Here is a 26,740-nt window from a genome sequence, read left to right as displayed (position 1 = left end):
TTCTTTAGTGCATTAGCGGTGTGTGTGGTGCTGTGCTCTACTGTCTCTGTGTGATCGCCACACCTGGTTACCATGGTAACTTCCCTCCCACCACACACACACACACACACACAAACTCCCCCCTCTCTCTCTCTCTCTCTCTCGCTCTCTCTCACCGAGCAGCCATAGCATAGCCCCCATGCATTCAACTCAAGCATAAGAGAAGCGTAGCATGTGCAAAACACCCCATGCAAAGCCCCGTCCAAGCAGAATCCTTTGTTTTAGCCCCTGTGTTCCCCAGTGAGCCAAACCCCCGGCATCAGCAGTGCCAGGAGAGAAGGGAAACTGCCCACCCAGCAGAAGCCCTAAGCCCCCTCTATTGTGTTGCCTTTGTTCCCCTAGCCTCGCGATAGCATTGGCCACGTGCCCGGCCATATATAAATGGGTGTCCAACTTTTTCACTGCTACTTGTGGGTCAGGTTGGACAGTATCCCGTTCAAAATGTCGCAGTATTCTGGAAAGGTAAGCGGCCACACCTGGGGCACACCTAGGTTTCACCTGGGCACCACGACACCACATCTGTAACCTCTGGGAAACACCAGCAGCCAGCCCATAGACACAGACAGGTGAAGGAGGTAGAGGACTTAGAGGCAGGTAGTGTAGCTATGATAATAATTAGAATGGAAGTGGTTCAACTCCTACAGTAGCTCGCTCACTCTCTCTCTCTCTCTCACCCACACACCATTCGGGAGGTGAGATATTGAACTAGCAGCCAGCTCTGTTCACTTCAACTCTTTTCAATGAAGTTGAGGCAACAATCCCTGAGAGAATTTCCAGGGAGTCCATTGGATCCATCATTCCGTCTGCCTGGTCTTGAACATGCTTAGAGAAAGACAGTGACGTTACAGAACAAAGCTGTGGACAGAGTAGATGGCTATGTTGCAATCGAGTCAACTTAAGCTAAGTTTAACTTGTTACCCATCGTTGAGAAATACTGATGTTACTGCCTGAGAACCCAGGACGCTTTACAGTGTCTGATGTTTTATTTAATTTAATTTATATTTTTATTTAATTTAATAATTTGAGTATGTTGATGGCCTTACCTAGTAGGCACGTTTCTCTTCTCAAATGTATTTCGCCAGGGCCCTTCTCAACAACACATCCGCATTCACAACCACGCCCTAATGACCTGCAGTACAGCCACCTATTCCCCACCCAACCGTCCGTCCCTAATGTGTTACTGTGGCTGTCTCCTCCTCCTCCTCCTCTCTAGATCACCTTCTACGAGGGTAAATGCTTCACTGGAAGGAAGCTGGAGGTCAGGGGTGACTGTGATAACTTCCAGGACCGTGGTTTCATGAACCGCGTCAACTCCATCCGTGTGGAGAGCGGAGCCTTCATCTGCTTCGATCACCCCGACTGGAAGGGTCAGCAGTACATCCTGGAGCATGGAGAGTACCCCGAGTTCCAGCGCTGGAACTCCCACAACGACCACATGGGCTCCTGCAGGCCCATCAGGATGGTGAGAGAGGCAGGGGCTGGAGGGCAGGGGTGGGGTGGGATGGGGCGATATGGAGGGCTAGGCTATATGGGACTCAGTCTGGGGCTGGCAAGGGGTGGGCTGGGGTTGGGGGGCAGGGGGCGGGTGGTAGGGGCAGGGTTAGGCCTGGGATGGAATGCTAGGTTATAAATGATAACGTCAAAGGAATGTGTGAGTCTGTGAATTTATAGCACGGCCATCAATGAGTCACTTTAATTGTTGGAATTCCAAGTCATTGAACATGATTATCTGTTCAATAATCTGTGTAGAGGTTTCACCCATCACATGGTAGAATGGTCAAATGGTATTTGCACTTCTGGTTCGATGCTAAACTGCATTTCGTTGTCTGGTACTTGTACTCTGCAATGACAATAAAGTTGAATCTAATCTAATCTAATCTGATCTAAAAATGGAGCCACCTAACATTAGACAATCTAACCCTCTCTCCTCCACTAGCACGGTGAGCACTACAGGATGGAGCTGTTCGAGGCCTGTAACTTCTCTGGCCAGTGTGTGGAGATCTGTGACGACTGCCCCTTCCTCCAGAGCCGTGGCTTCAGCAAGAACTGCATCAACTCCCTCAAGGTCTACGGAGACGGAGCGTAAGTGACAGAGCCTCTACTACACATGCATACGCACATGCACACACACGCAGCGCGCACACACACACACACACACGCGCATACACACACACACACGCACACACACACACACACACACACACGCACACACACACACACACACGCACACACGCATACACACACACACAGACACACACGCAGCACACATGCACACACACAGACACACAAACACACAAACACACACACACACACAGACACACATGCACACACACAGACACAGACACACACACACAGCGTAAGTGACAGAGCCTCTTCACACTGGCTATTTTACTACACATGCATACGCACATGCACACACACGCAGTGCGCACACACACACGCATGCATACACACACACATACACACACACACACACACACATGCACGCACACACACACACACACACACACACACGCATACACACACACACACAAACACACACACACACACAGGCTCTTATGTCAAGACCAAACAGGCTTTTCACAGTACATTTTCCAGCACAGCATAGCTCTCTAAAAGCGTACTGAACTGGCCCTATAACATCTGCCAAGCTGTGCTAAGCTCTATGTAGGAAGTATTTTCATGGGCTTGAGGGACAGACTAATGGTTCTCCTTCAACTTGTTGTACATTGGAGAAAGAACAGAGGTTTGTGTATTGTGTAAGGTGCTTGATTTGATAAAAAGATGGCTCTAATATTTCTCCAACTAAGCTAATGGGGATCCTAATCAAATCAAATAAAAGCTTTTTTTCAATGATGTCATAATTGATCGTCGCTTTTTCAACTAAGTCATTAGTGAATCTAATCTAATCTAATCTAATTCCTGACCCTGTCTTTCCCTCCCTAGCTGGGTGATGTACGAGGAGCCCAACTTCCGTGGCCGTATGTACATCGTGGAGAGAGGATGGTACTGCAGCTTCAACGAGTGGCAGTCCCAGAACCCCAACATCCAGTCCATCCGCAGGGTCGTCAACTACTTCTAAGCCTCTTGACTCTTGTCCTTGACTCCCGTGCCCAGCCCCCAGTTATGGACTGTGACTTTTACCACTACTTCTACTAACTCTAGAAATGTACAATAAAAAAAACAAGATGAAAATATACAAATATGTTATTTTATCAAATCCGGGTGTGTCTTGATTTATGTTTTGAGAAGTGAGGAAATGTGTCAACAACATGAGTATAGAGCAACGGTGGCGTGTCACTAAACAGGGTCTACAGTATTTCGAGTTCATACATTTTGAATGGGTAAAATATGACAGACTTGATACACTCTCAATAACCAATAATCAAGCTTAGGTTTCTTCATGCACCAGATAAATATTCCGATTTATCAAAGTTAACTGGCTAACTCGTGGTGCTTTGTGGATACAGTTCCATCTATGGAAGGCGACACGGTGCAGAGAAACATCACCACTATCACTCAGTTCTCAGTTCGCAACTGACGTTTGCGAATACAAGCAGAACAGATCACATAGAAGGCAACATAAACCAAATGAGTGTTTATTGAATGTGACAACAGGCTATATCAAATCAAATGCACATGGTTTGGAGGCAACCTGAACTATATGGCACTAATCCCATTGTGTACATTGGCAATAACCTAATGAAAAAACCCAAAAACAACATCTCCAACATCAAGAAGAGCACAACTTAAATAAAACCTAAGAATCTTTTCTTTTTTTCTTTTTCTTTACATGTACACAACACAACATAAACATAAACTTAAAATCTTTAAATCGGTCAATGACGACCTTGTTGAAAAAACACAAGTGCGGTTGGAGAAACATAGAACCATCTTTTATCAAATCAAACACCTTTACAGCAGACGCCTTACAGGGACAACAAACTGAGGGTTTCACATTCTGATAGCTGAGGTTCAATCTCAAACGCAAACCTTCTAATCATCAAACTAGTGCCGTAAGCTTCTCCTCTCTAGAACATAAACCAAACACACTGGTACATATTCTTTATTGCTTCTTCATCAGTGTATCACCCTCTCTTTGACACACTTTCAACGTACAATCCGCTTTGTGCTGTCATTTGTTTGTCAACAGGAATAATAAACGCTGAACGATAAAAAAAAAAAGATCAAGATAAACCTTTGGGTTTATTGCTTTAGAGGAGAGTAAACCTGCTCCCTCTCCTGCCTACAAGGACCCCTACCACATCCCGTGGGCCTTGGGTAAGAGAACGGCCTTTTTGAGGGCCGCTCAGTTGTGGTTCTTGTGGAGGTAGGACTTCATCTGGGCGATGACGTGGCTCTCTTCCTCCAGGGTGAGGTCCAGGTAGTCTTCCTCGTGGCGAGGGATGTCTTCCAGAACCTCGTTGACAAGGTCCACATCCATAGGGTCCTCCGCCTGGCTGGAAGAACCTGAACACAGACAGAAAAAAAGCGGATACTAAACTACACACACAGTTCTGCTCTGCTAATATACCACTTTTGCCAGGAAAAAAATCCCAAATCCCAAATCGCCTGATTCTTCATTTTACTTTAGATCATTTTACTTCCGAGAGAGAGAGAGAGAGAGAGAGAGAGAGAGAGAGAGAGAGAGAGAGAGAGAGAGAGAGAGAGAGAGAGAGAGTGTGAGAGAGAGAGAGAGTGTGAGTGGACGGGAAAACATCAATTCTGCCACCTATCTTCAAATGACCCTTGCCCCTGACTGAACCTGAACACACAAACAGACTTCTTCTTCTTCGGCGTATGGGTAGTTGTTTTCCTCTCCACTCCACCAGGCTCGGGGCCGAGGGGCTACCCTTTTACCACCCCGAGACCTGGTTGAGGGGCTCACCCGGGCTATATTTCTGGACACCCCTCCAGAAGCCACGTCATTGTCTCGTCATCTAATACCGACAGACCATGCATCCCGTTGGGTGGGTGGTACACCGGGCAATCCAGGATAACATGGTCTGCGGTTTGGTCCTCTGCGCCACACTCGCACGACGCATTTGGGGCCAAGCCCCATCTGTGCATTGATGAGCGGAAACGCCCGACGCCGGTCCGGAGGCGATTGAGCCTCACCAAGGATAGCCTTGGCAAGTCCATCCCGAGGGGCTCAGGGCCGGCGACTGGGATGTGGTTGCGGAGTTTGGAGGTGTTAGCCTACCACTCCGCGCGCCACATATAATCCGCCCATCCTGCCGCACTGATGTTAAGATCTCTGCATTGCTGCCTGAGATCCTGTGCGGCAGGCACAAATGGGTGTCTCGACTTGAGACGCCGGGAGGGCTCCGCTGTTATAGTGAGCCTGTCATGAAGCAAATGGTTATTAAGCTCCACGGCCCGGCAGGCGAGGCGGGGCTGGATGCCTGCGGGCTGGATGCCTGCTAGGATGGGAAGGTTGTCCACGGGGGTAGGACGCAGGCATCCTGTCACAATGCGCAAGGCTTCGTTTATAGGCGAGTCGATGAGGCGGGTGTGGGCACTGCGACACCATACTGGGGCGCAGTATTCACTAGTTGAATAAACGAGGGCTAGGGCTGCCGTGCGCAAGGTCCTTGCGCCGGTGCCCCAGCCCGAGCCAACCAGTCGCCTCATCAACGCCACACGAGCTGTTAACTTCTTGCGCAGTAACTCGAGGTGTCGGCGAAACATGAGCGTCCTGTCCAATGTCACGCCGAGATAGATTGGCTCAGCGGAACATGGCAGGGGAGTTCCATCTAGGTGTACTCTAAGCTCACGTTTAGCCTCCCTGTTGTTAAGGTGGAAGGCAGCCGACACCGTCTTTGCCTCGCTAAGCTTCAATCTCCATTTCCGGAAGTATGCCACTAGTGTCTGCATGTCCTACAGACTAAACTACAGGCACACACGGAGGGCTCTTCTAATTCACATTTTTACATTTTAACCATTTAGCAGACCCTTCCCCCGTTGTGACAAATGACTAATGACACACTAGTGATGGTGTTCCAAGGTGGTATTTGAACTCATGACCTTCCTACCAGTTCAACTCACTATCCATTAGGCTACCACTAACCCCACTAGGCATAATATACCACTTTTATCAGGTCAAATCCCAATGCCTGATTTTTTAATATGATCATTTTACTCCAGAGAGAGAAAGAGTGAGTTAAGACAGAAAATACCAATTCTGCCCCCATCTTCAAATGACCGTTCCCCCGATGTGACAAACGACCTTTGATCCCTGTGATGTTTACAATGTTATGTTATGTTATGTTATGTTAATTTCATTTATAATGAATTTAACAATGCGTTGAAGACAAGGGCAGAATTGATATTTTCCCCCTTTCGAGACAGTGTGTATGTGTGTGTGTGTGTGTGTGTGTATATGTGTGTGTGTGTGTCTGACCTGCTGACTCTGAGGAGGTGCTGGGTTCCGCAGACAGGGGGGAAGGGGTAGAGGGGGACAGTAGTTCAGGGGGGAGGACCCCCTGGTTGTCCAGTAGTAGCTGTGTAGCTGTCTGTACGTCTCCCCCCGTCAGCCTCAGAGCCGTCTCTGCCACCTCCCGCTCAAACCCCAGGTACAGCAGCTACAGGCAGAGGACAGACAAACACATCAGACACTATGAGTGAGAGAGGACGGATGCATGGGATGGGCAAGTAAGAAAGAGAGGGCAGTGTTTCCCATAGGTTTGCTGCCTTGGGGGGGTGGCATGGACCGTGGCATGGACCCCCCCCCAGGGGGTAAGACCCTGCCTCATACCAGCGTCATGTCCAGGGGTGTACTTGTACTTTAAGCCGCCTCACGCTACGGAAACAGGAGATAGGCTCCTGCCCTATGGGCCATTAGGCTCCAGAAACATCGGTTCTCAAGGCTACTTACTTATGTGGTCTTGACTACCTGTCCACTTTCTCACCTGGTTCTTGCTCTCTCTCTCTCTCTGGTGTGCCGACACTGTGCTCTCTCTCCTTCTCTTCCTCCCTATCCTCCTCTCTCCCTTTTGCTGTCAACCAAAAGGTAAACAAAACAGCCAGAGTATTTATAATCTAATAAGAGGCATAAATTGATCCATATCAATTTATAACATAATTATAATTGAATATTGGATTGCTGTGGGCAATCCAGTCAGATAATGTCATTTTGACTTTACTCTCTCACCTGAAAAAAATGTGTATGTCCAACTATAAAAAAAAAACATTTCCAATGCTTCAATCCACTGTCCATGTACTGTAAATATGCCATTATGGTATTACCATGAAGCCCAACTCTAGCAGAATAAGAAAGATAGTATATCTACTTTAAGTAAAATAATAAAGTGCCTCCAGTTAGCTCTTTAGCTGGCAAGTGTGCAAGGAGACTAGCTCATCTCATCACCTCTGAGCTAGCTAGCTTGCTAGTTCTTTGACACTATTTACACTATGGAATCGATTTCCCGATTCTGAATCGATCTTCATTGAATGAGCGATTATCGATTCATAAATCCCGAGATCGATCTTTCATGGTTTTTTTTTTTGGTTTTTTTCTGCTTGCAGCTTCAACCCGCAACGAGATCTCGTGGCCAGATCTCGCGCTACAAGAATTTATCATATCTCACGCAACGACCAGGCTTAAAGGCAGATGTCTGGGTGCATTTTGGGTGTAAAAATTATGACGATAGAGATGAGCAGGACAAAAGCAAAGCCATATGCAAGCTGTGCGCAGTGGAGGTTAAATTTAGTGGAAACACCACAAATCTACGGAACCACTTATTGAGGCATCACCCTGACGTGAAACATGGAAAAGCGGATCCGAAACAAGCCTCGCTGATAAAGACGTTTGGTTGCAAATTACAATCAAATTCTCCGCGTGCCCAACAAATTACTACAGCGTCGTCAGTGTCGTCAGTGTACTAGAACCACGCTACGTGTTACCGACACGCAAACAGTTGAGTGAAGTGATAGTCCCAGACATGTCCGCGCAGGTGAAACGTGACATCGCAACTTCACTCCAGCCAGCAGAGAGAGTTGCCATAACGTGTGACAGCTGGACATCCAGAGCAATGGACTTGTACCTGACAATCACTTGCCACTTTATCAGCGAGGCTTGTTTCGGATCCTCTTTTCCATGTTTCACGTCAGGGTGATGCCTCAATAAGTGGTTCCGTAGATTTGTGGTGTTTCCACTAACTTATTGTTACTGTATACTACAGTATTTTAATAATTATTGATTTTCCAATTATGTTTATTCCTGAATAAAATCTTCCAATCTCCAAAAAGTGAGAAAGCAGTAATGAAGGGCTTTAGTTTCATGGACATTATGGTTTACAATGTGTTTTTTTGTTCCCCAAAATACCCTCATCTATTGCACTATTTTCGTTTGAGTTTTGCACATTTTTATTTTGTATATATATATATATTATGCAAATAAGCTATTTGAGACAGTCCTGAGGGATATGTGATGTCTTGTTTACCGATAGGCTATGTTTGTAGCCCCTTTATGTACACTGGCTGCAGTAAAGCACGTTAAAAAGCACTTTTTGTAGTGTCTGATTTAGCTAAATGTTGGTCAATGATGTTCATTTATGTTCCAATAAGAAGTACATTCATGTAACTGCTTTGGAGTCAATTCTTAATGTAAACATTGATATGTTTAACAATGCTGCATGTTATAGGGTTCCTTGAACCATGTATAGCATTAGTTCTGAGAATCTCTTCATATTCAAGGAAAATTGATATTGTAACTAAATCGAATCGGAATCGAATCGAATCGTGAGCTGTGAATCGGAATCGAATCATTTTGGGAAATCAGTGGCGATACCCAGCCCTAATAGTCAGACACTTTCTAGTCACGATAATAACAACCAATTTTAACCAACTTTCTCTGTCAGAACACTCAGCAATTAAATTTGCTAACGTTTCAACTTGCTTACTTTCAATCTGCAGACATCACAGCCGGCAAAAACTCTTGCGTCTCGCGCGCACACTTGCGCAAAATCTTGTATTATTCTCCAGCGCTGGCACTGCGCGAAGTGTGGAGATAGGTCTGGCTACGCGAGACTACGGCGGACAAACGTTACCAACGAGCCCATGGGCTTGCCACTCGCCAGATTCGGGTTGGGTGCATTTAAAAAACGTGGATATTTTAGCCTGCTTGTCAGATGTTTGGTGTCTACGTCCGTAATAATTCCTCTTTCTTGGGGGGGCGGGGGGTTCCGTTGGGAGGGCGGCCCGCCCCCCCAAGGCAATGGTAGGGGAAACACTGGAGGGGGACGGGGGACAGGTGGAATGAACAAGTGAATGAATTAAAGGTGTAGCGCTTGTGCTATACATGTGGGTCTCTGCTGACCCTACTACAAGCCATTCCGATTGGGGTCTCATCGGACACTGTGTTGAACATTTCCCCTGCCGTGCGTTCATACATTCAGAGGGAAACTCCTATCTTTTCCATTTAAGTGGTTTTGGGGGGGAACACAGGGAGATTTGGTTAATTTTATTCCCCCGGGAATCGTGTGTTTTTTCGCCTCGCTGACACACAGCGAATACCCAGAAAACCTCTGATGGTTTCCCGACCCCTGTGTATCCGCATGTCACTTTCACAAGGTCTGATCGTTACCATTCGAATGGTTTTGGATTCCTTGTTTTGTGGGGAACACGGGGATATTTGGTTTTAATACTGACGATTTCTCAATGAAAGCCCGTCCAGAAAAGCACTGAAACAGAGGCGTTTTAGAGGCATGTTGGAATGCCTTTAGATTAAAATCGGAGAGATATTTTTCAGCAAAAAAATTCAATGACATGTTTTGGGGACCCCCAGCCCAGACCTACATTAACGTGTGGAAAAGGGTCTCCTTAAATGAATGACGTAGAGGTATATTACTGTACCTGGTCAACTAGATCAGTACTGACAGGCTCTCCTGTGTTGTTATTGGTGGAAGCAGCTGCCTGGGAGGAGTCCAGAAGAATCTGGGGGCGGAGCAAGAGAAAAAAATGTGTTTTTTTTACATTTACATTTTTGGCATTTAGCAGCCTTTATCCAAAGCGACTTACAACAAATACAAATACATTTTGTCTAATTAAGTGAATCGTCTATCCATCAGTCATCGTAAGAAGCAGTAATCTATGCAATGACCAGGGGCCATTGGCAGTTACAATGCTAGAAGACAAAACTTGACAGAGAAAGACAAACATTTTATACAATAGAGACACAGACAACCATGATGTCAATAGAGGCCGTGAAGACAAGCCGTATAAATATTACACACTATTTCAGTGTTTCAGTGTCACAAACTATTTCATTTTGTGAGACTGTTGTTGGTGGAGCACGTATTACAAAAACAACCAAAAGAAAATCTGGAAAAGTCTCCCAGCGTTAATGGGAAACACTGCTATTTACAATAGGGGGGGCAGTACAGACACAGAGAGTAGAAACAGCAGAATCAGTCGTCTGGTTGGTGCCCTCACCCCATAGGCCTTGTCCACATCCCCGTCAGCCTGATGAAGGGCACGGGCCGCGTCTCTCTTAGAGTAGCCCAGCCCTCTGAGGGTGTTCACCGCCTCCACGCGCCTCCTCCTCTTCTCCCTCTCCCTCGTCTTCATCTCCTCCTTCTCCTGACACACAGACAGGCACAGAAACAGTCAGATTACGAGAGTGTTTAGGACAACGGACAATGAGATGCTAGGTATCGGCGTCGTGCTAAACATGTCGCTAGTTCCGTAAGCGCCGTAACCCACCTGTCTCCGGTTGGAGATGTGCAGGGCGGCCTCGTTGACGTTGCCATGGCAGGCCCTTAGACCCAGGCGAGCCTCCTGTTCAGAGAAACCCAGGCTCAGGAGGTCCGTCATCTTCCCAGGGTCCAGACACAGACGACCATAGAGATCCTCTACCTGGAGGGAACACAGGAGACCACGACCAGTAATGAACCACACTTGACCAGACAAGGGGCAACCAGAATGTGTGTCCAAACTTTGGACTGATACTGTACTTTCTCTACCTCCAACGGGGGTTACACAACGGACCATATATACTGAAACATGTATGCACTCACTGCAATGTACGTCCATTTTGGATAAAAGCGGCAGCTAAATGGCATTTAAAAGGGCGGCTGTGGCCCAGGAGGTAGAGCCGGTGTCTAATGATCGCAAGGTCGGCCACGTGTCGAGGTGTCCATGGCATGGGCAAGACACTGAACCCCAAATTGCTCCCAATGAGCGGGCCGGGGCCTTGCATGGTAGCTTGCCGCCATTGGCGTGTGAATGCGTGTGTGAACGGGTGAATGAGAGACCATTGTAAAGCGCTTTTGCTATACAAGTGCAGTCCATTTATTCATATTATTTCTTAACTTGGATTTGTTACGTACGCCCAAATAAGACCTGCAAGCACTTTGCGTACCCACCTACAGAGCGGGTTACACAACACCCGCAAAAGCTTGTAAAGACACGGCGTGACCGAGGTAACCCACCTTCAGCAGCTTCTGTGCTGCCTGACGATCGTTGCCATCCAGGTAGGCCAGCAGACTCTGGAGGAGGTACAGTCTCAGGAACAGCACCTCCTCTCTTCCTGTATTACCCTGGAAACAAACGTTGGAACTTTTAGATTTAGCAGACGCTTTTATCCAAAAGCGACTTACAACCAAGTACATGTGTCTAAAGTAAGTGAATGATCTATACATCAGTCCTCGTAAGAAAGAAAGAATCGATGCTAGGATGAGGGGCTATTGGCAGTCACAATGCTAGATGAAGGAAGGATGACTTGTTGTATTATTACTAACAGTACAGGAAGTGTACAGAGGGGTAGTGAGGGGTGAAGACGTCTTTAGGTTAATCTTAACAGATTGTCTTTAAATAGGCTACAGATAAGGTCAATGTGTAGCTTAGTATGGGGATACAACACATTCTTATCTCAATCAGACACAACTACACCAGTGTCACCAGTGTTTAACCATTTAGCAGACGCTTTTATCCAAAGCGATTTACAATTAGAGATCACAGGGACAGTCTCCCTGGAGTGCTACTCAATGGCACACTAGTGGTGGTGTTCCCAGGTGGAATTTGAACTCATGACCTTCTGATCACCAGTCTAACTCCCTATCCACTAGGCCACCATTACCCCACTACCAGTTATAACCAGTTTAGTAACAGTTATAAACCTTGATCTGCAGTAGTCTCTCCTGCTGCTCTCCGTAGCACTTGAGGAAGCAGTCCTCTGCCCTCTGCAGCCTCTGCTTGCAGTCGTCCAGACAGGACAAGGCCTCCAGCGCTCTATAGCACCACACGATGTCCAACTGCAGTACTGCATAGTTGTCCACCGTGTTCAACAGCATGGAACCACATTTACTGCACACAAAAGAAGACACTTTAGTCCAGGAAGAGAGATGCATAGCCAACACTGTATGGGTATAATACAGTGGTGATAGAACAGCACATTAACATTTTAACCATTTAGCAGACGCTTTTATCCAAAGCGACTTACAATTAGAGGTTACAGGGACAGTCTCCCTGGACTAGGGATGGGACGATTATCGTTTTTAGCGTTAATCGCGATAAAAACACCCGCGATAACTTAATCGTGGAGAATTTTTATTATTTGAATAATCGTCATAATCATATGTTATGAATAAACTGTGTTTAACAAATGTCTGGCGCTATTTTTCAGCCTAGGCTACATTACTTTTGCAGTCAAGTTAGCGACTGTTACTGTAATATAATTGCAATTCCTCACGAGCCGCGCGCGAATATCCTCACAGAACTTGTCTCGCGTAACATTACTGTCAAGTCAGCTTTGTCAGTCAGTCACTAGGTAACGTATGCTAGCCTACTCACCATGGCTGGTGAAAAACTTTAGACGGGATACTGTCATTGGCCTTCCTTGTTATTACCAGGCAGTGACAGTCTATGTCTGCAAAAGGCACGGTCGCCCCTAAGCAAATATATTGTGGTTTACTTAATACTGTTCAGCACTTGAGGTTACATGCAATGCATGACTTGTGCTATAGGCTAAATACAATGATTAAAGAGGCAAGTAGCAAGTGCGCGCATCAAAGGCATTAGGCACGTAACATCCATGCTGTATAAACACATGACAACCGTCCGTTATTTCCCGAACTTTGCCCGAACCCCCTGCGAGGACCCGGGGAACAACGGTCCGCTCCCCGCGGCTGCTATCAGACTGGCCGCGGGAGTGAGTGTTGAGGGAGAGAGGAGACGGCAACCCTCGCTCGCCATAGACTGTATTAGGGCTGCCACAAACGATTATTTTCATAGTCGACTAGTCACCGATTATTTTAACGATTAGTCGACTAATCGGATCATAAATTACAGCTTATCGCACAATTACTCAATCGCTCTTATTTAGCTATCATCTTCTAAATCAGCTTCTAAATTTAGCTTGAAGTTGTTAGTTGTTGTTGTAGGCATGTGCTAACTAAAAATAAAGACAATTAAAATGATTGTTCACTCAAAAATAGATATTTTAATGAACTTTGCAGATTTATTTCTGGCATCACTTGCATGTAATGTAATGTAAAGAGTAGTAGAGGGTGCAAACTGCTGAGTAAAATGAGGTAGGCTAGGCACTAGGCAACCAAAAGAATACAAAAACAAAAATAAATACTTGTACAGAGTACAAAAGTTTTGCTTTGCTTCACTCATCTCATAGTAGAACGCGCCTTCTTAGCACTGTAACAACAAGACAACATTTTTAGCTATTTGATAAGTATCGCTTTGATGACAACGTAAAATAATGTAAGAAGGCTTTTAACGTAACGATATCGTTAGCCAATAACAAGCTAACTAGCTTACCGAGACGAGCCATCGTCTTCCTCGTCATCTGCCACAACGTGCTTCCTTTTTAGATGCTCGCGCATCATAGACGTGCTGCCATGATAAGCGAGTTCAGCTTTGCAAATTTTACATTTTACATTCTTTTTTTCAACGTTGTGGTTGAAATGCTCCCACACTTTAGAGGTACGAGGACAGGAAGACATTTCTCTGTTTGTTTTTCCGGGGAAGTCACGTGTGCCCCGGATGACCGACACTGCGCATGTACATCAAAGACACTGGGAGACACTAGCCAGTGGCAGCTTCAGGGAAGAAAAACGAATGCTTATCGAATGAAATGAATGGTCTTTATTGTCATTGATATAGTACAGGTACCAAACAACGAAATTTGGGAGGGGGGGCTCCCCTGGTGCTAGGATGGGTCATCCGGGACCCATCTCTTCAGGTTACATCTTAACTGCTCCTCCTGAGACATCTTCTGACCCTCACCACTACGTCTCCTAAAGACACCCGCTTTCCCCTCTACTGTGTCCCTAAGAACTTCTATTGCCCCCCTTGTACTGTTTCTCGGTTTCTCCAGTAGTAAAAAAAAAAAATATATATATATGTTTTAGTAGAAGGCGATAATAGGGAGAAGGTTTTTCCCTCTATCAGTGGCCCCGGGCCCGAGCTAGAGTACTCTTCCTGCAACGAATGGTGGACTGCTGATTCACATGCTTAGTATTCAAATGTATTGATTGTAAGTCGCTTTGGAATAAGGCGTCTGCTAAATGCCAAAAATGTAAATGTAAATGTAAATGCAAAAAAAAAAAAAAAAACGCTTATTTCAGCTCCAAAAAAACATGCGACTACGGCGATTACCAAATATGTCGGCGACGATTTTGGTAGTCGACGTCGTCGTGACTAGTCGACTAATCGTGGCAGCCTTAGACTGTATCCCTACTCGTCTCTCCTGAGCTCGGTTGTAACGTGAACCGTGGAACACAGGATATGTTAGATGCTTTACAGTAATTCCCAAAATGACCAGAAAAGGAAGTTAGATTTGTCGCTGGTCGCTTTTGACTAATTAAGTCGCCAAGGGGCTCTGGAAGTTGGCAACACTGGGAGTGCGTTCTTTAAACTTCCTTGGGTACGTTAATGAAAGGTGCTGATTGGCCGAAAAGGAATTGCTCTTTCTTAAGGACCCGGATTATGGCCAGAGATATGTGCCAATAGAATCTGAATTTGAATTACTGACTTAAAATGTCCTAAAAATACAACAAAATCTAAGTTAAAGTGATTACAGTGTGTTTTATTGGCATAAAAAAATAAAAATAAAAATATATATATTTATTTGTTTAATTCTCGCGATAATATCGTGGATCGCGATTATTTTGCCCACGATAATCGTGACATGACCTTTTCTAATCGTCCCACCCCTACCCTGGACTGGAGTAATTTAGGGTTAAGTGTCAAGGGCACACTAGTGGTGGTGTTCCCAGGTGGGATGTGGACTCATGACCTTCTGATCACCAGTCCAACTCACTATCCACTAGGCCACCACTACCCCTATACAGTATGGGTAGCTATACCAGTAAATACTGTACAAAATCTAATCATCACACAATGATAACATTATCTAATAATCCATAATCTGGATGCTTAACCTAAATCTATATCCATTTCAATAACCAGATGTATGAAGTACAGTAGCAGAGTTATTTTACCCAAACTGGTGGTCAGCTTGTAGCAGGTGGCACACGGCAGCATCATACTGTTTCCTCTTCATTAGAGCTCTGCCTTTCTCATGGAACCCCATCGCCAAGATCAGAGCCTAAGCAGTCAAACACAGACCAACCAAACAACTTCAAAGTTCAACTCGCCTTATGTGTTTTGTGAGATTGACCCAATAACTTTGGCTACGGTGAAGCTGTGAACACATGACTCACTGCTTATGACGCGACTAAGGAAGTCATAAGAGTCATTACGACAGCAGTGTTTCCCGCAGAATTTTGTGAGACTGAGACTTTTGTGAGGCGGGTGGACCTCATTAAAAAAACACAATAAAATAAAAAAATTAAAAGTCAGTAAAAAGATTGTCAACGGAAGAGGGGGTGCAAAACACCCTAGCTCCGGCCTTTCCGCGAACCTGCTCGAACACTTTCCGCAGCACAAATTAAAAATAAAAATAAAAAAACAGCACTAAAAATACTTTCGGTTCGTTATCAGACTATGGCGGGACAAATTAGTCTCGTCTGTGTATAGGAAACACTGCGGCAGTCTACCTTTTTATCACTGCGAGGGATTTGTAGAGGGTTTCCCTTCTGATCTGCGATCTCCAAGAACGGGGTAGTCTCTGGGTCATCAATGCCATCTAAAATGAGAGACAGAGCACAGAAGGAAAGTAGATTACGTTGGTGTTATTATAATGTTGTGGTTAGACAGTTAAGGCCGACTTAGTGCTGTGACATTATCATACAGAACAGGGCAACTTCTACTGACATCAACAACAACAACAGAGTTGAGTTCTAGGCTGCCACCACTGGCTGTTCCTCGTGTAGGAGGTGGTAGGAGTGGAAAACTTGGAGAAGCCAACAAAGGCATGTATGAACTCTGTTATTATTGACGTCAGGTCTTACCTCTCTCTGAGAGGATCTGGAAGCCCTTCTGGGTCCTCTGGACACCCTGGTCCTGAGATTTCTTCTTCTCCTCGTCCTCCACCATCTGTCTCTTCCTCTCTGGCTCGCTCACCCTCAGAACCATCATCTTGCTGTTGTTTTTCACGTTCTGTTCATCCAGTGTCTTCTCTGTGACGAGGAACATTTCGCATTAAATCAAATCAAATCAAACTTTATTTGTATAGCGCATTTCCGACAAAAGAACTGATAACAAGCAGATAACAAGGAAGATAAAACAGAAACAGAACAGACATTTAAAAGGCGACGATTAAATAAGTATGTTTTGAGGTCTCACTTAAACGAGTTTTTTTATGATCTCTGGTAGGGTGAACGTGTCGCATTAGAATGGGAACTCTATGGGAATGGATTGGGGGAGGCATAGCAGTGTATTTAGACTTTAAGCAGCGACGGTTCAGGACGGCTACAGTGTCATTCCAATACGTTGCAGTAACGTACTATCACTACGCAACGCTACATAATCTACAACATTTCTACTACTGCGTACACTCCCACGTATTAGTGAATACAGCAAATCAGTAAGTCGTTCTCCCGTAGTACACCGTTGGGCTAAGTCTCGAGACAGAATAGCATCCAAATATAAAATATTCAAATGAAAATGAAAATAAACAGATGTTGTAGATGTAGCGCTGCTTACGTTACTACAGCAATGCGTTGGAATGTTGCCATAGTCGTCCCTGAACCGTTGTTGCTTAATATCTCTAATATCTCTGTGGAACTTACCAGGAGTCAGTGTCTTCCCATTCAAAATCAACTTGATATATTTCAGTCCATATTCTTCAGCAATCCTAAAGTGTATGAAGAAAACCACAGAGACATTAGGACATTCTGACGGAGACTTGAGGTGACAGTGTATCTGTTAATCCCCAGAATAACAGGTCATGGTGACTATAAAGCCCATGATTTTGAAATGATACCATTCACTCACCTGTTCATGACATCTTGTGCAAGGACATCCAGTTTGGTCTCCAGATAATTCTTCTTCTTGGCATCCTGAATAGATAACAGGAAATGTAGAATTATTTGCTGAAAATGTAATGCCACGTGCGCACACACACACACATACACTCTCTCACTCTCTCACTCTCTCTCTCTCTCACACAGGCAAGGAATCCAGTCAGTGCCGTACCTTTGTCCGATCCTTAGGCAGAAGGAGCTCCAAAGTGGCCACACATGTCTCTCTGTAGGTCTTATTCCCCCTCCCTCTCTTCACTGCCTGGGATCTGATACTCTCCAGGGTGCTCTCCACCTCTGACACAGAGAAACATGTGATGGAGGCATAACGCTCTGCAAGCTCCTGCAATGACAACACAGGGACAAAGACACACACTGAGCATGATTTCAGAACCATACGGAACGGTGTTGTCAATGTCAACATAGCTAGGACATCTATATCTCGTTACGTGCAGTTGTGTAATAGTGACAACACAGCCATGCAGCTCAATGCAAGCTCTAATACATGTAATTGTTTACCTGCATGGTTTGCTGTCCTGCTTCATTGTTTTCTCCGGTGTACGGGGCGATCCACAGCTGAATCTGGTCTTGTTTCAGATTATAGATCAGCTTCGCTTGGATGTGTTCCTCTGTCATTGTCCCAAACTGTTGAAATCAATTGAAAGATGAACAAGTGAAAGTGAACTGCACGCAAACAAAAGGGGAATTCCGCTGGATGGACATGTGTTGGCAGATAACGTGGAAGAGGGCAGCAGAGCGTTGAGCAATTTAGGACACGGACGGACACACACACAGGCACGTACGCACGCACGCACACACACACAGGCACGTACGCACACTCACACACACACACACACACACACACAAACACACGTACGCACACACACACACACACGCGCGCGCACACTCACTCACACACACACACACACACACACACACACACACACAAACACACACACACACACACACACACACACACACACACACACACTTCCTGAACTGACGTCACCCTACGGAGCCATCATGTTTTCAAGGGAGAATGCAACATCATCTGACGGCGTGCAATTTCATTTGAAAAAGTAGCATGTTATACTCAGACAGTGTTTGATTCCGATTAACTTTATATATATATATTGAAAAAGATGTCAAGAGGACAAATTGAAGAGGTTTGTCGACCTGGCTGTGGCTGCTTGTAAAAACTCCACTTCGGTAAAGACGACGGTGTTGTTGTTGTTGTTGTTGTCTCCTCCCTTTCCGCACTAGACTCCTCCCCTTCCACACTAGACTCCTCCCCTTCCGCACTAGACTCCTCTCCTTCCGCACTAGAGAATCCCGAGAGACTTCTGGTTTCGCTTTTCGCCGATTTCACGGCTTCAAAATAAAAGCGCGAGTTAAAATGATGAATGGTCTTTATTGTCATTAATATAGTACAGGTACCATACAACGAAATTTGGGAGGGGGGGCTCCCCTGGTGCTAGGATTTTTTTTTTTACTAAAAACAAGAAGGGAAAAGAGCTGGTTTACATAAATAAAGGCTATATACACTATCCACTATACTATACTATACAAATAAAACAATGTGCTGTACTCTATGCTATACATATCCTAACATTTCCTATCTCTGAACCTTATGTACCCGAGGTTTGTCATATTGCACATAGTATTATTGCACATTCATTTAAAGTGTCGCAGTTTGCACGTTTGAAATGTTCACACTTGTGTTTCAGTATTGCACTTGATTACAATCTAGTAGCTGCCATCAAATTGTCTAGATTGTCCAGGGCCTAGAACCTAGGTCTTTGCTGTGTTCAGGGCCTGGGGTAGAAGCTGAGCAGGAAAAGCGCTATACAAATAAAGTTATTATTATTATCTAACGTAGTACCCTGACTGACCTGTACGAGACAACCATGTGCGACAGGGCAAAAAAAGTGCCGAATAATGAAAAGAAGAAGTCAGCTCGCTTCTTCATTGGCGAACAGGGTTGCCAGATGGGAATGACATTTTCCACCCTAACCACAGTCTAAAACCTCTAATTCCAACAAACAATCTGGCAACCCCATGATTTCTGCTCGTAAGTATTGAACACATTTCACATTTACGATTGCCGGCCACGCCCATTTTCCGAGCAGGTTGTCGGGAGAGTTGATTGCACAATTGAAGAGAATTGACTGTTAACACACCTCACACCACAGGATTCTGTTATAGGAAAATGTTAAGATCCATCTGATAATCGGGCGTTTTCTGTCGTTTTCAGACATCCGAAAATCCTTATGTGTGTACCCCGCATTAGTCAGCATCATTTCGGGCCAGTCTGGGACGGTCTGTGATCTTACTACAGTATTGGCGCTTTTCCATCAGCGGCCCAGCTCGGGTCGGGTCAGGTCGGGTCAGTTCGCTTCGGCCCGCTTTTGATCAGTTCTGGTTTTCCACTATACACAACAGACCAGGAACTAGTAGGAGGAGTAGGCGATAGTAGCCGGAGTTACGCGTCATAAAAGCGCGCCATGGTGGTGACGTATATTTTCACGAGACACAACACAGCAACAATAGCAACATGGAGGAACTTGAAGCTATCGTATGCCTTTCCCTCGGCATGTGGTATATTATTAACCATGGTTTTTTTGGAGAGAAAGAGAAAGAGAAAAAGGAAGCTATGTAAGCAACGCCGAGGAAGAAGGGGGGGCCTGCTAGCTAGGCTGAGGCGAAGCCCGGATAAGCCAGCTTTGCCGAGTATTTTCCTATCCAACGTCAGGTCCCTGGCTAACAAGATGGACGAATTGAGACTACAGGTCGTCACAAATAACATCGTGGGAGATAGCTGTGTGATTATTCTCACTGAAACCTGGCTAAATGACACTATCCTGGACTCCGCGGTAAGCCTGGAAGGGAGAACACTTCACCGGGCAGACCGGACTTTGCTTAGTGGAAAGACCCGCGGAGGTGGGCTCATTATATCTACGAAGGATAGCTGGTGCTTAAACACGAAAACTGTAAGTAGCCACTGCTCCCCAAACCTGGAATACTTGACTGTTAAATGCCGACCCACTTACCTCCCGAGGGAATTCAATGCAGTGTATATTACAAGCGTTTACATTGCACCAAATGCAGATGGTAGCTTAGCATTTGCGCGGCTATATGACGTCATCAGTGGTGAACAGAGCGCGGACTCACAGGCAGTCCACATTATCGCCGGAGATTTTAATCATGCCGACCTGAAGGTAGTACTACCCAAGTTCTATCAGCATGTTAAATGTGCAACAAGAGGAGAAAAAACACTGGATAAGGTATACACCAACATCAAGCGTGCTTACAAGGCTAGACCGCTAGCTCATCTAGGCATGTCTGACCATGTGTCAATCCTCCTGATCCCAGCCTACACTACCATGAGGAAAAGTGCTCCCATCACCACTAAGACTGTCAGAACAGCGGCTCTTCTTCCTGAGAGTCCTCAGGAAGGACCACAACAAGCAGGAGATACTGGTGGCCTTCTACCGCTGCGCAGTGGAGAGCATCCTCACCTACTGCATCTGCAACTGGTTCTCCAGCTGCACAGCCGCAGAGAGAAATGCGCTACAGAGAGTCGTGAGAACAGCCCAGAAGATCACCGGCGCCCCCCTCCCCTCTCTGGAAGAGCTGTACAACACACGCTGCCTCAGGAAGGCCTCCAAGATCTCCAGAGACCCATCCCACCCTGGGTACGAACACTTTGCCCGGCTGCCCTCGAAAAGGCGGTACAGGACCATGGCCGCAAGGACAAACAGACTGAAGCTCAGCTTCTACCCCAGGGCCATCCAGGCCCTGAACACAGCAAAGACCTAGGTTCTGGGCCCTGGACAGTCTGGACGGATTGATGGCAGCTGCTGGACTGAAAAATCAGGTGTAGTGCTGAGGCACAAATGTGTACATTTCAAGCCTGCAAACTGCGACACTGTAAATGAATGTGCAATAACACTATGTGCAATATGACAACCCTAGTCGTTTTATCTGTACAGTATAGTATAGTGGATAGTGTACATAGCCTTTATTTATGTAAACCAGCTCCTTTCCCTTCTTGTTTTTTTAGTGTTTTTTTTCTTTCCTAGCACCAGGGGAGCCACCCCTCCCAAATTTCGTTGTTTGCTACCTGTACTATAGCAATGACAATAAAGACCATTCATTCATTCATTCATTCATATTTCTTGGTTTTCTTGAGAGTAGAACATTGAGCACAGGGACAACGCAACATCCAACAAGAAAGCCAGACACACATTGATACCAACATCATAATCTAACAACAACAAAAAACAACCAAAGACACACACGAAAAAAAGAAAGAAAAAAGAAACAAAAGCAAAACAAAACAGAGCAAACAAACAAAAAACACAGAAAAAACAAACAAGTAAAAAAAAAAAAACACAGAGGTGCTACCAGAGGGTAAAACAAACAAAATACAAGTTTACAATATTCTGATCAAGTAAAGATAGGGCATAGGCTAGTTGGGACATGTTACAAATAGAGCACCTTGTCAAAAGTCTAACTCATCACCACCTCACATGTACATAGAGCTCAATGTATCACCCAGAATTTAGCTAATAACTTCCCCACATCATTTTGCTGAACATATTCCAAAAATGGTCCCCATACCTTTTTAAAGGAGTCTTGTTTACCCTTAATCGTGTATGTTATCCTTTCCATTGTTAAAGAGGATGACATTTCCCTAAGCCATTGGGTAATACTGGGCCTTTTCACATTTTTCCAAGCCAAAGCTATTGAGCGTTTTAAGTTGATTGATTTTTACAGTGCAGAATCACACCGAGGTGTCTCAGTGCACTCAAAGTACATCAAAAGAAAAAGCAAAATACATCACAGCAAAAGCAGCACAACACGTAAACAAATAAAAAGAACATGCAATAGACAAGGACATCAATACATTAAATAAAAAGACGAAGACATCATAAAACGATTTTATTTTAATTTTAAAAGGAGCATACAAGATCAATAATAATGAAAAGTGCAAAAGTGCAAAAATCATGAAAAAATATAAATTATAATAAAAGTAAAAGTGAGAATAAGGGGTAAACAACAAAACTCAATTGAGGTCACACTGAAGGAGCTGCATCTGATTGAAGCCACCCCCGCACAACACTGAGATCAGCTAGGGAGGGCATCGTTTTGTGTAAAGAGGTGAGTTTTGAGTCTGGTTTTAAACACATTAATAGATGTAGCAGTCTTCACATGAAGTGGCAGCTGGTTCCAGAGGAAGGGGGCACGGTAAGAAAAGGCCCTACTACCAGCCGTTTGCTTATGAATTTTGGGAACAGTGAGGATTCCAGCATCTTGTGAACGGAGAGGGCGGCGAGGAGTGTAAGGGGTGATCAGGTCAGAGAGATAAGATGGGGCTAAACCATGTAGTGATTTGTAGGCTAAGAGTAGGATTTTTGCTTGCAACAGGCTCATGTTGTGTTTGTTGATATTGCTGTAGATAAAAGTTGGTTGGGTACATCCCCAGGATAAACACTTTGGTGTGGACAGAGATGTGCTTATGTAAACATATTGATTCCTTGTGTACATGAACAGGCAAAGTGTGGGAGGGACATGGTTGTGTGGAACAAGGTTGGATATATCTATCAATATCCAACAATCTCCTGTCTATTTCTATCTCTGTCTTGTAAGGCGATCAACTTCTCCAGAATTGAGTTAATTGAGTCTTCACTTACAAGCGAGTTCGTTTAATCTCAACGAGACGTCCTTGATATAACTTCTAAGATAAAATTATTTAATCAAATATTAGGCACCACTACTGAACTGTTCTTTAAGAGAATATTTATTCGAGCACATCAGCAAGCAATAGCATTTAATTCCATGGAAAGGGGTCCTGTCTAGTTTCACCTCCCCAGGCCAGTATCAGCTAGTCGTCAATAGGTTAACTGCAGAAGCTTCACCAGACAAGAGCCCAGTTTCGCCTTGGTACAAAGTCTTTATACATTTTGATTTAACATTTGGGGATGGGCTGTCCCTCCTCCCCCTATCTGGTAGTTTTTAATTGTCAGCATTAAATCTGTTGCAACTGTCACCATTTGATTTGTAAGCAAGTGTTCTAGTTCGGTATGTGGCCTTCAACTCCTTTCGGTGTGTGTGCGAGTGTACTGTGTGTTATCTTCTTCTTCTGGCCCCCGGCCGTTGTCATGGTGAGAGTGCCACACTTTGTTGACAGCTGTATCCACCTGTGTGTGAGCAGCCTAGTCTTGCGCAACGTTAGACGCACACACATTCTGTTATGTTTTTAAGAAATCAGTAAGCATATGCACACAGTTATGTTTTTAGGATGTACAGACATTTGTATACAGTTACTTTGGGTGCATTCTACGTGCGTTCTAAAGCACTAATTGGCCAGTTATTTGATCTTCAAACCCATTCCCTCATGACTAGGTCAGTATGTTCTTATCAGAATAGCTTGTGAAAGCATAACTGTTGCCAGGCCCACAGAGTCCCATGACTTGGGATTCGATTAACAAGTTAAAATACAGTATAGAAGAATAGACTTATCATTAATCATTAGTTATGAAAGTATAAAATCAGTACAGGAAAATAGAATATCATAACAGCAGGTGCAAAATGGTTGTTAGCACATAGGTAAAAATAAGTAATTTACAGGCGGTTTGAATCATAATACTTTCTTTTAGTCAGGAGCTTTTCTTCTTCATGTCGCTCAAAAGCAGAACCTCTCTTTTGGCTTTGCGTGAGTTTCCCATTTTTTCTCAACTGACCTCAGTCACATATTATTTTAATGAGCACATAGTATATGATTTATCACTTCTAGTTATTTTAATACAAATCCCCAACAGTCTCTCTGTCTCTGTCAATAAATGTATTCTGTCAAACGTCCGTATGTCTCCAATCTAACTACAACCCTCGAATATGAGTGAGTTCAACGTCATTTTATGCAGTACAAGACTTGGAACACTCCCACATTTGCGGAATGATTGACACACGGGTCAGAGGTGCTTATGAAGCTTCGGCGAGTAATCACATGGTTTGCCAAATCGACGCAAGTATCGATACATTTATGTCGACGCACATTGCGTCAGGAGGCCGACACTGTGTGTCACTATTGCGTTGAGCGTAAGATTACTTACTTGTTTTCAGTTTTCTTTAAACAAATATCTACACTCTAGTCCTCCCGCAAGCCGTTCCAAAGTCTAGGGCCGTAGTTGCTAAAGGCAGCCTCGCCATGGGTCATGGGACCCCTGGAACAACCAAGAGACCAGTACCAGAGGACCTGAGGGATATAGTGGGTGCATATTTTAAAACCATGTCAGACATGTAGTCGGGAGCGAGACCATGTAGTGCCTTGTAAACCAATAAAAGAATCTTAAAATCAATTCTACGACTAACAGGTAGCCAGTGCAGCGATTTTAAAACAGGTGTTATAGGAGCACAGTCTGATACTGAGCTACTGAGGTGCTAACCCGCGGATTGTCCGGTTGACGCACCGTGCGTTCTAGTTTAATGTGTTGTTGTTGGTTATACACGATCCGTAGTCGTTGGTTTGCTGCATAATAAACATTTATTGTGTTACTATGTGCCATCAATGGCTTAATCACTTGTACAGAACAATAACAATAACAAACTCAGCGCCCTTGCGGTCAAACCTATTTTCCCTTCCGGGGTCAACACCTGACGATAACAACAAATGTGCTACCTTATATACACCTGCCTCAGGTATCGTGACAGCGCCACCCCATGCCCACACAGTGAATTACAATACGTATCACGGGACCATATCTGGCTCCTACAACAGGGGCCTCATTTATAAAAAAGTACTTGAACGTCATCTTTGACTTTCACGTAAGCACATTTTTCTAAACGGACGTAAGCATTATTTATAAAACGGGCTGAGATGGTTTAAAATTGCGTACGTGCTTCCTTCTATAAATACCAACGCAGGTAAAATGAACGCAGGTGAATGAGGTTTGTGTTAACGCCCTGTGATAGCGGCTCAATTATAGCGGCTGAATTAAGCCAAGTGCTATAATAATAGGGTAGTCTGGAAGCGGGAGAGGGCAGCAAAGGGTGGCTTCTCGGTAAGTTGCATTTGTAACGTTTGATCATGACAACTAACCAGGCAAATGCTTATACTCAGTACTCAAGTTGTAAAAGAAAATCAGGGTAGGTGGTGGATTTTATCATATATGAGGACAATTTTAGCATCCCCTCAGCGTCAGTGACTTCGGTGACAGTAACTTGGTAAAAATGTCATTGCATGTGTGCGTGCCCCATCGCACCTTGGAATAGCAGTAATACCACGTTCATTGATAAAATGACATAAAGTATGGAAAGACCTAACCCCTCAACTTGAGTGCTGCTTACTGTAATAATATAATGGTCTTATTCTTATCAAGTGACATTGAAAACATGGCTGCGAACTCCCTTTGCGAACTCCCAGACACCGGAGAAAATCCAGTATAATTTAGCGCGTGGCCGGGCAAGGTCCGTTGTGGAACGCACTATGCACGTTGAAGGGGAGATAGACAGCTCCGGAGGGATATAAAGAAAGACTGAAATACAATCATAAACATCAGTTCCCTTTAAATCTTGAATTAAACTCTTTTTTTCGGCTGATAACAACATCGTTAATTTTATTACGAGCCACTTGCATGAATTACAGTAGGCAGTGCGGCTCACATGCCTGTAACAACTCTGCATAACCAGTAGGTAATGTGCTTACGCAAGGTCAATACTCGACGTAGAGCTACGATCGTTTCCACGGTCAAATCGACTCACGTTGGAATTGTATAAATCACTACGTTGACGTGGTTTTCTACGTACGACACGGGTAAGATCAACATTTGATCTAAGTACTTTCTATAAATGAGGCCCCAGGTGTGCTCTCCTTCTGGTTCAGGTTAAAACACGAGCAGCTGAATTTTGTACAAGCTGGAGTTGATCTATGGATTTTTTAGGTAGACCGCAGGCAGACCACTGGCAATATTTTTTAAATGATAGCAGGCACATTTGGTTACATTCCTGATGTGGGCATCAACAGTTAAATTGGAATCTATGATGACTCTGTTTTGCCCTGGTTGAGCTGAAGGAAGGTTGAGCTTCAGGACTATCCTTCCCTGATCTTGTCAATTCCCGTTCACAAGGGCTTTTACAACAATGCCCATTGACATGGTTGTACTGTATGTTGTGGTTTCATCAAAGTCACAATAGTGTTTCGATACTCATCACTTCTAATGCTAAAACTCCCTTGATGACATGCATCTGATAAAGGCCAGTAAATCTCTTCACAAATACTATAAGAATGCTGGTTTGTTTTAGGATGTGGACTATGGGGTAAT

At 44.6% G+C, this 26,740-nt stretch overlaps 2 protein-coding genes across 3 annotated transcripts; one reads left to right on the top strand and one right to left on the bottom strand.

Annotated features, from left to right (window-relative positions):
• Positions 1 to 480: 480 nt before the first annotated feature.
• Positions 481 to 3,121, top strand: crygn2 (crystallin, gamma N2; the record flags this gene model as incomplete). The annotated part of the gene is made up of 4 exons (XM_080544504.1): positions 481 to 501; positions 1,253 to 1,501; positions 1,976 to 2,121; positions 2,986 to 3,121. The coding sequence occupies 4 exons, from the start codon at positions 481 to 483 to the stop codon at positions 3,119 to 3,121; spliced, it is 552 nt and encodes a 183-aa protein (XP_080400630.1).
• Positions 3,122 to 3,648: 527 nt separating this feature from the next.
• Positions 3,649 to 18,662, bottom strand: nub1 (negative regulator of ubiquitin-like proteins 1). Of its 2 annotated transcripts, XM_080543778.1 has the most exons (16): positions 18,594 to 18,662; positions 17,937 to 18,062; positions 17,593 to 17,760; positions 17,392 to 17,456; positions 17,187 to 17,251; positions 16,407 to 16,574; positions 16,053 to 16,141; positions 15,495 to 15,601; positions 12,159 to 12,345; positions 11,472 to 11,579; positions 10,744 to 10,896; positions 10,474 to 10,620; positions 9,895 to 9,975; positions 6,951 to 7,037; positions 6,443 to 6,623; positions 3,649 to 4,509 (listed from the first exon to the last, which is right to left on the bottom strand). In XM_080543778.1, the coding sequence occupies exons 2-16, from the start codon at positions 18,051 to 18,053 to the stop codon at positions 4,349 to 4,351; spliced, it is 1,884 nt and encodes a 627-aa protein (XP_080399904.1). In that variant the 5' UTR covers positions 18,054 to 18,062; positions 18,594 to 18,662; the 3' UTR covers positions 3,649 to 4,348. The 2 variants fall into 2 exon arrangements, with proteins under 2 accessions (XP_080399904.1, XP_080399905.1); XM_080543779.1 differs by lacking the exon at positions 6,951 to 7,037.
• Between the last annotated feature and the right edge of the window lie 8,078 nt (positions 18,663 to 26,740).

This window comes from Nansenia antarctica (assembly GCF_963989245.1).
Source record: "Nansenia antarctica genome assembly, chromosome: 13".
Taxonomy (NCBI): domain Eukaryota; kingdom Metazoa; phylum Chordata; class Actinopteri; order Argentiniformes; family Microstomatidae; genus Nansenia; species Nansenia antarctica.
This window is presented reverse-complemented; position numbering and strand designations above follow the sequence as displayed.

Coding starts and splice junctions, on each gene's coding strand:
- nub1 (XM_080543778.1), bottom strand. CDS start 18,053: ATGACAGAGGAACACATCCAAGCGAAGCTGATCTATAATCTGAAACAA. Junction 12,346..15,494: donor CAAGCTGACCACCAGTTTGG/GTAAAATAACTC, acceptor TTTTGTGTGCAG/TAAATGTGGTTCCATGCTGT. Junction 4,510..6,442: donor CACCTCCTCAGAGTCAGCAG/GTCAGACACACA, acceptor GTCTGTGTTCAG/GTTCTTCCAGCCAGGCGGAG.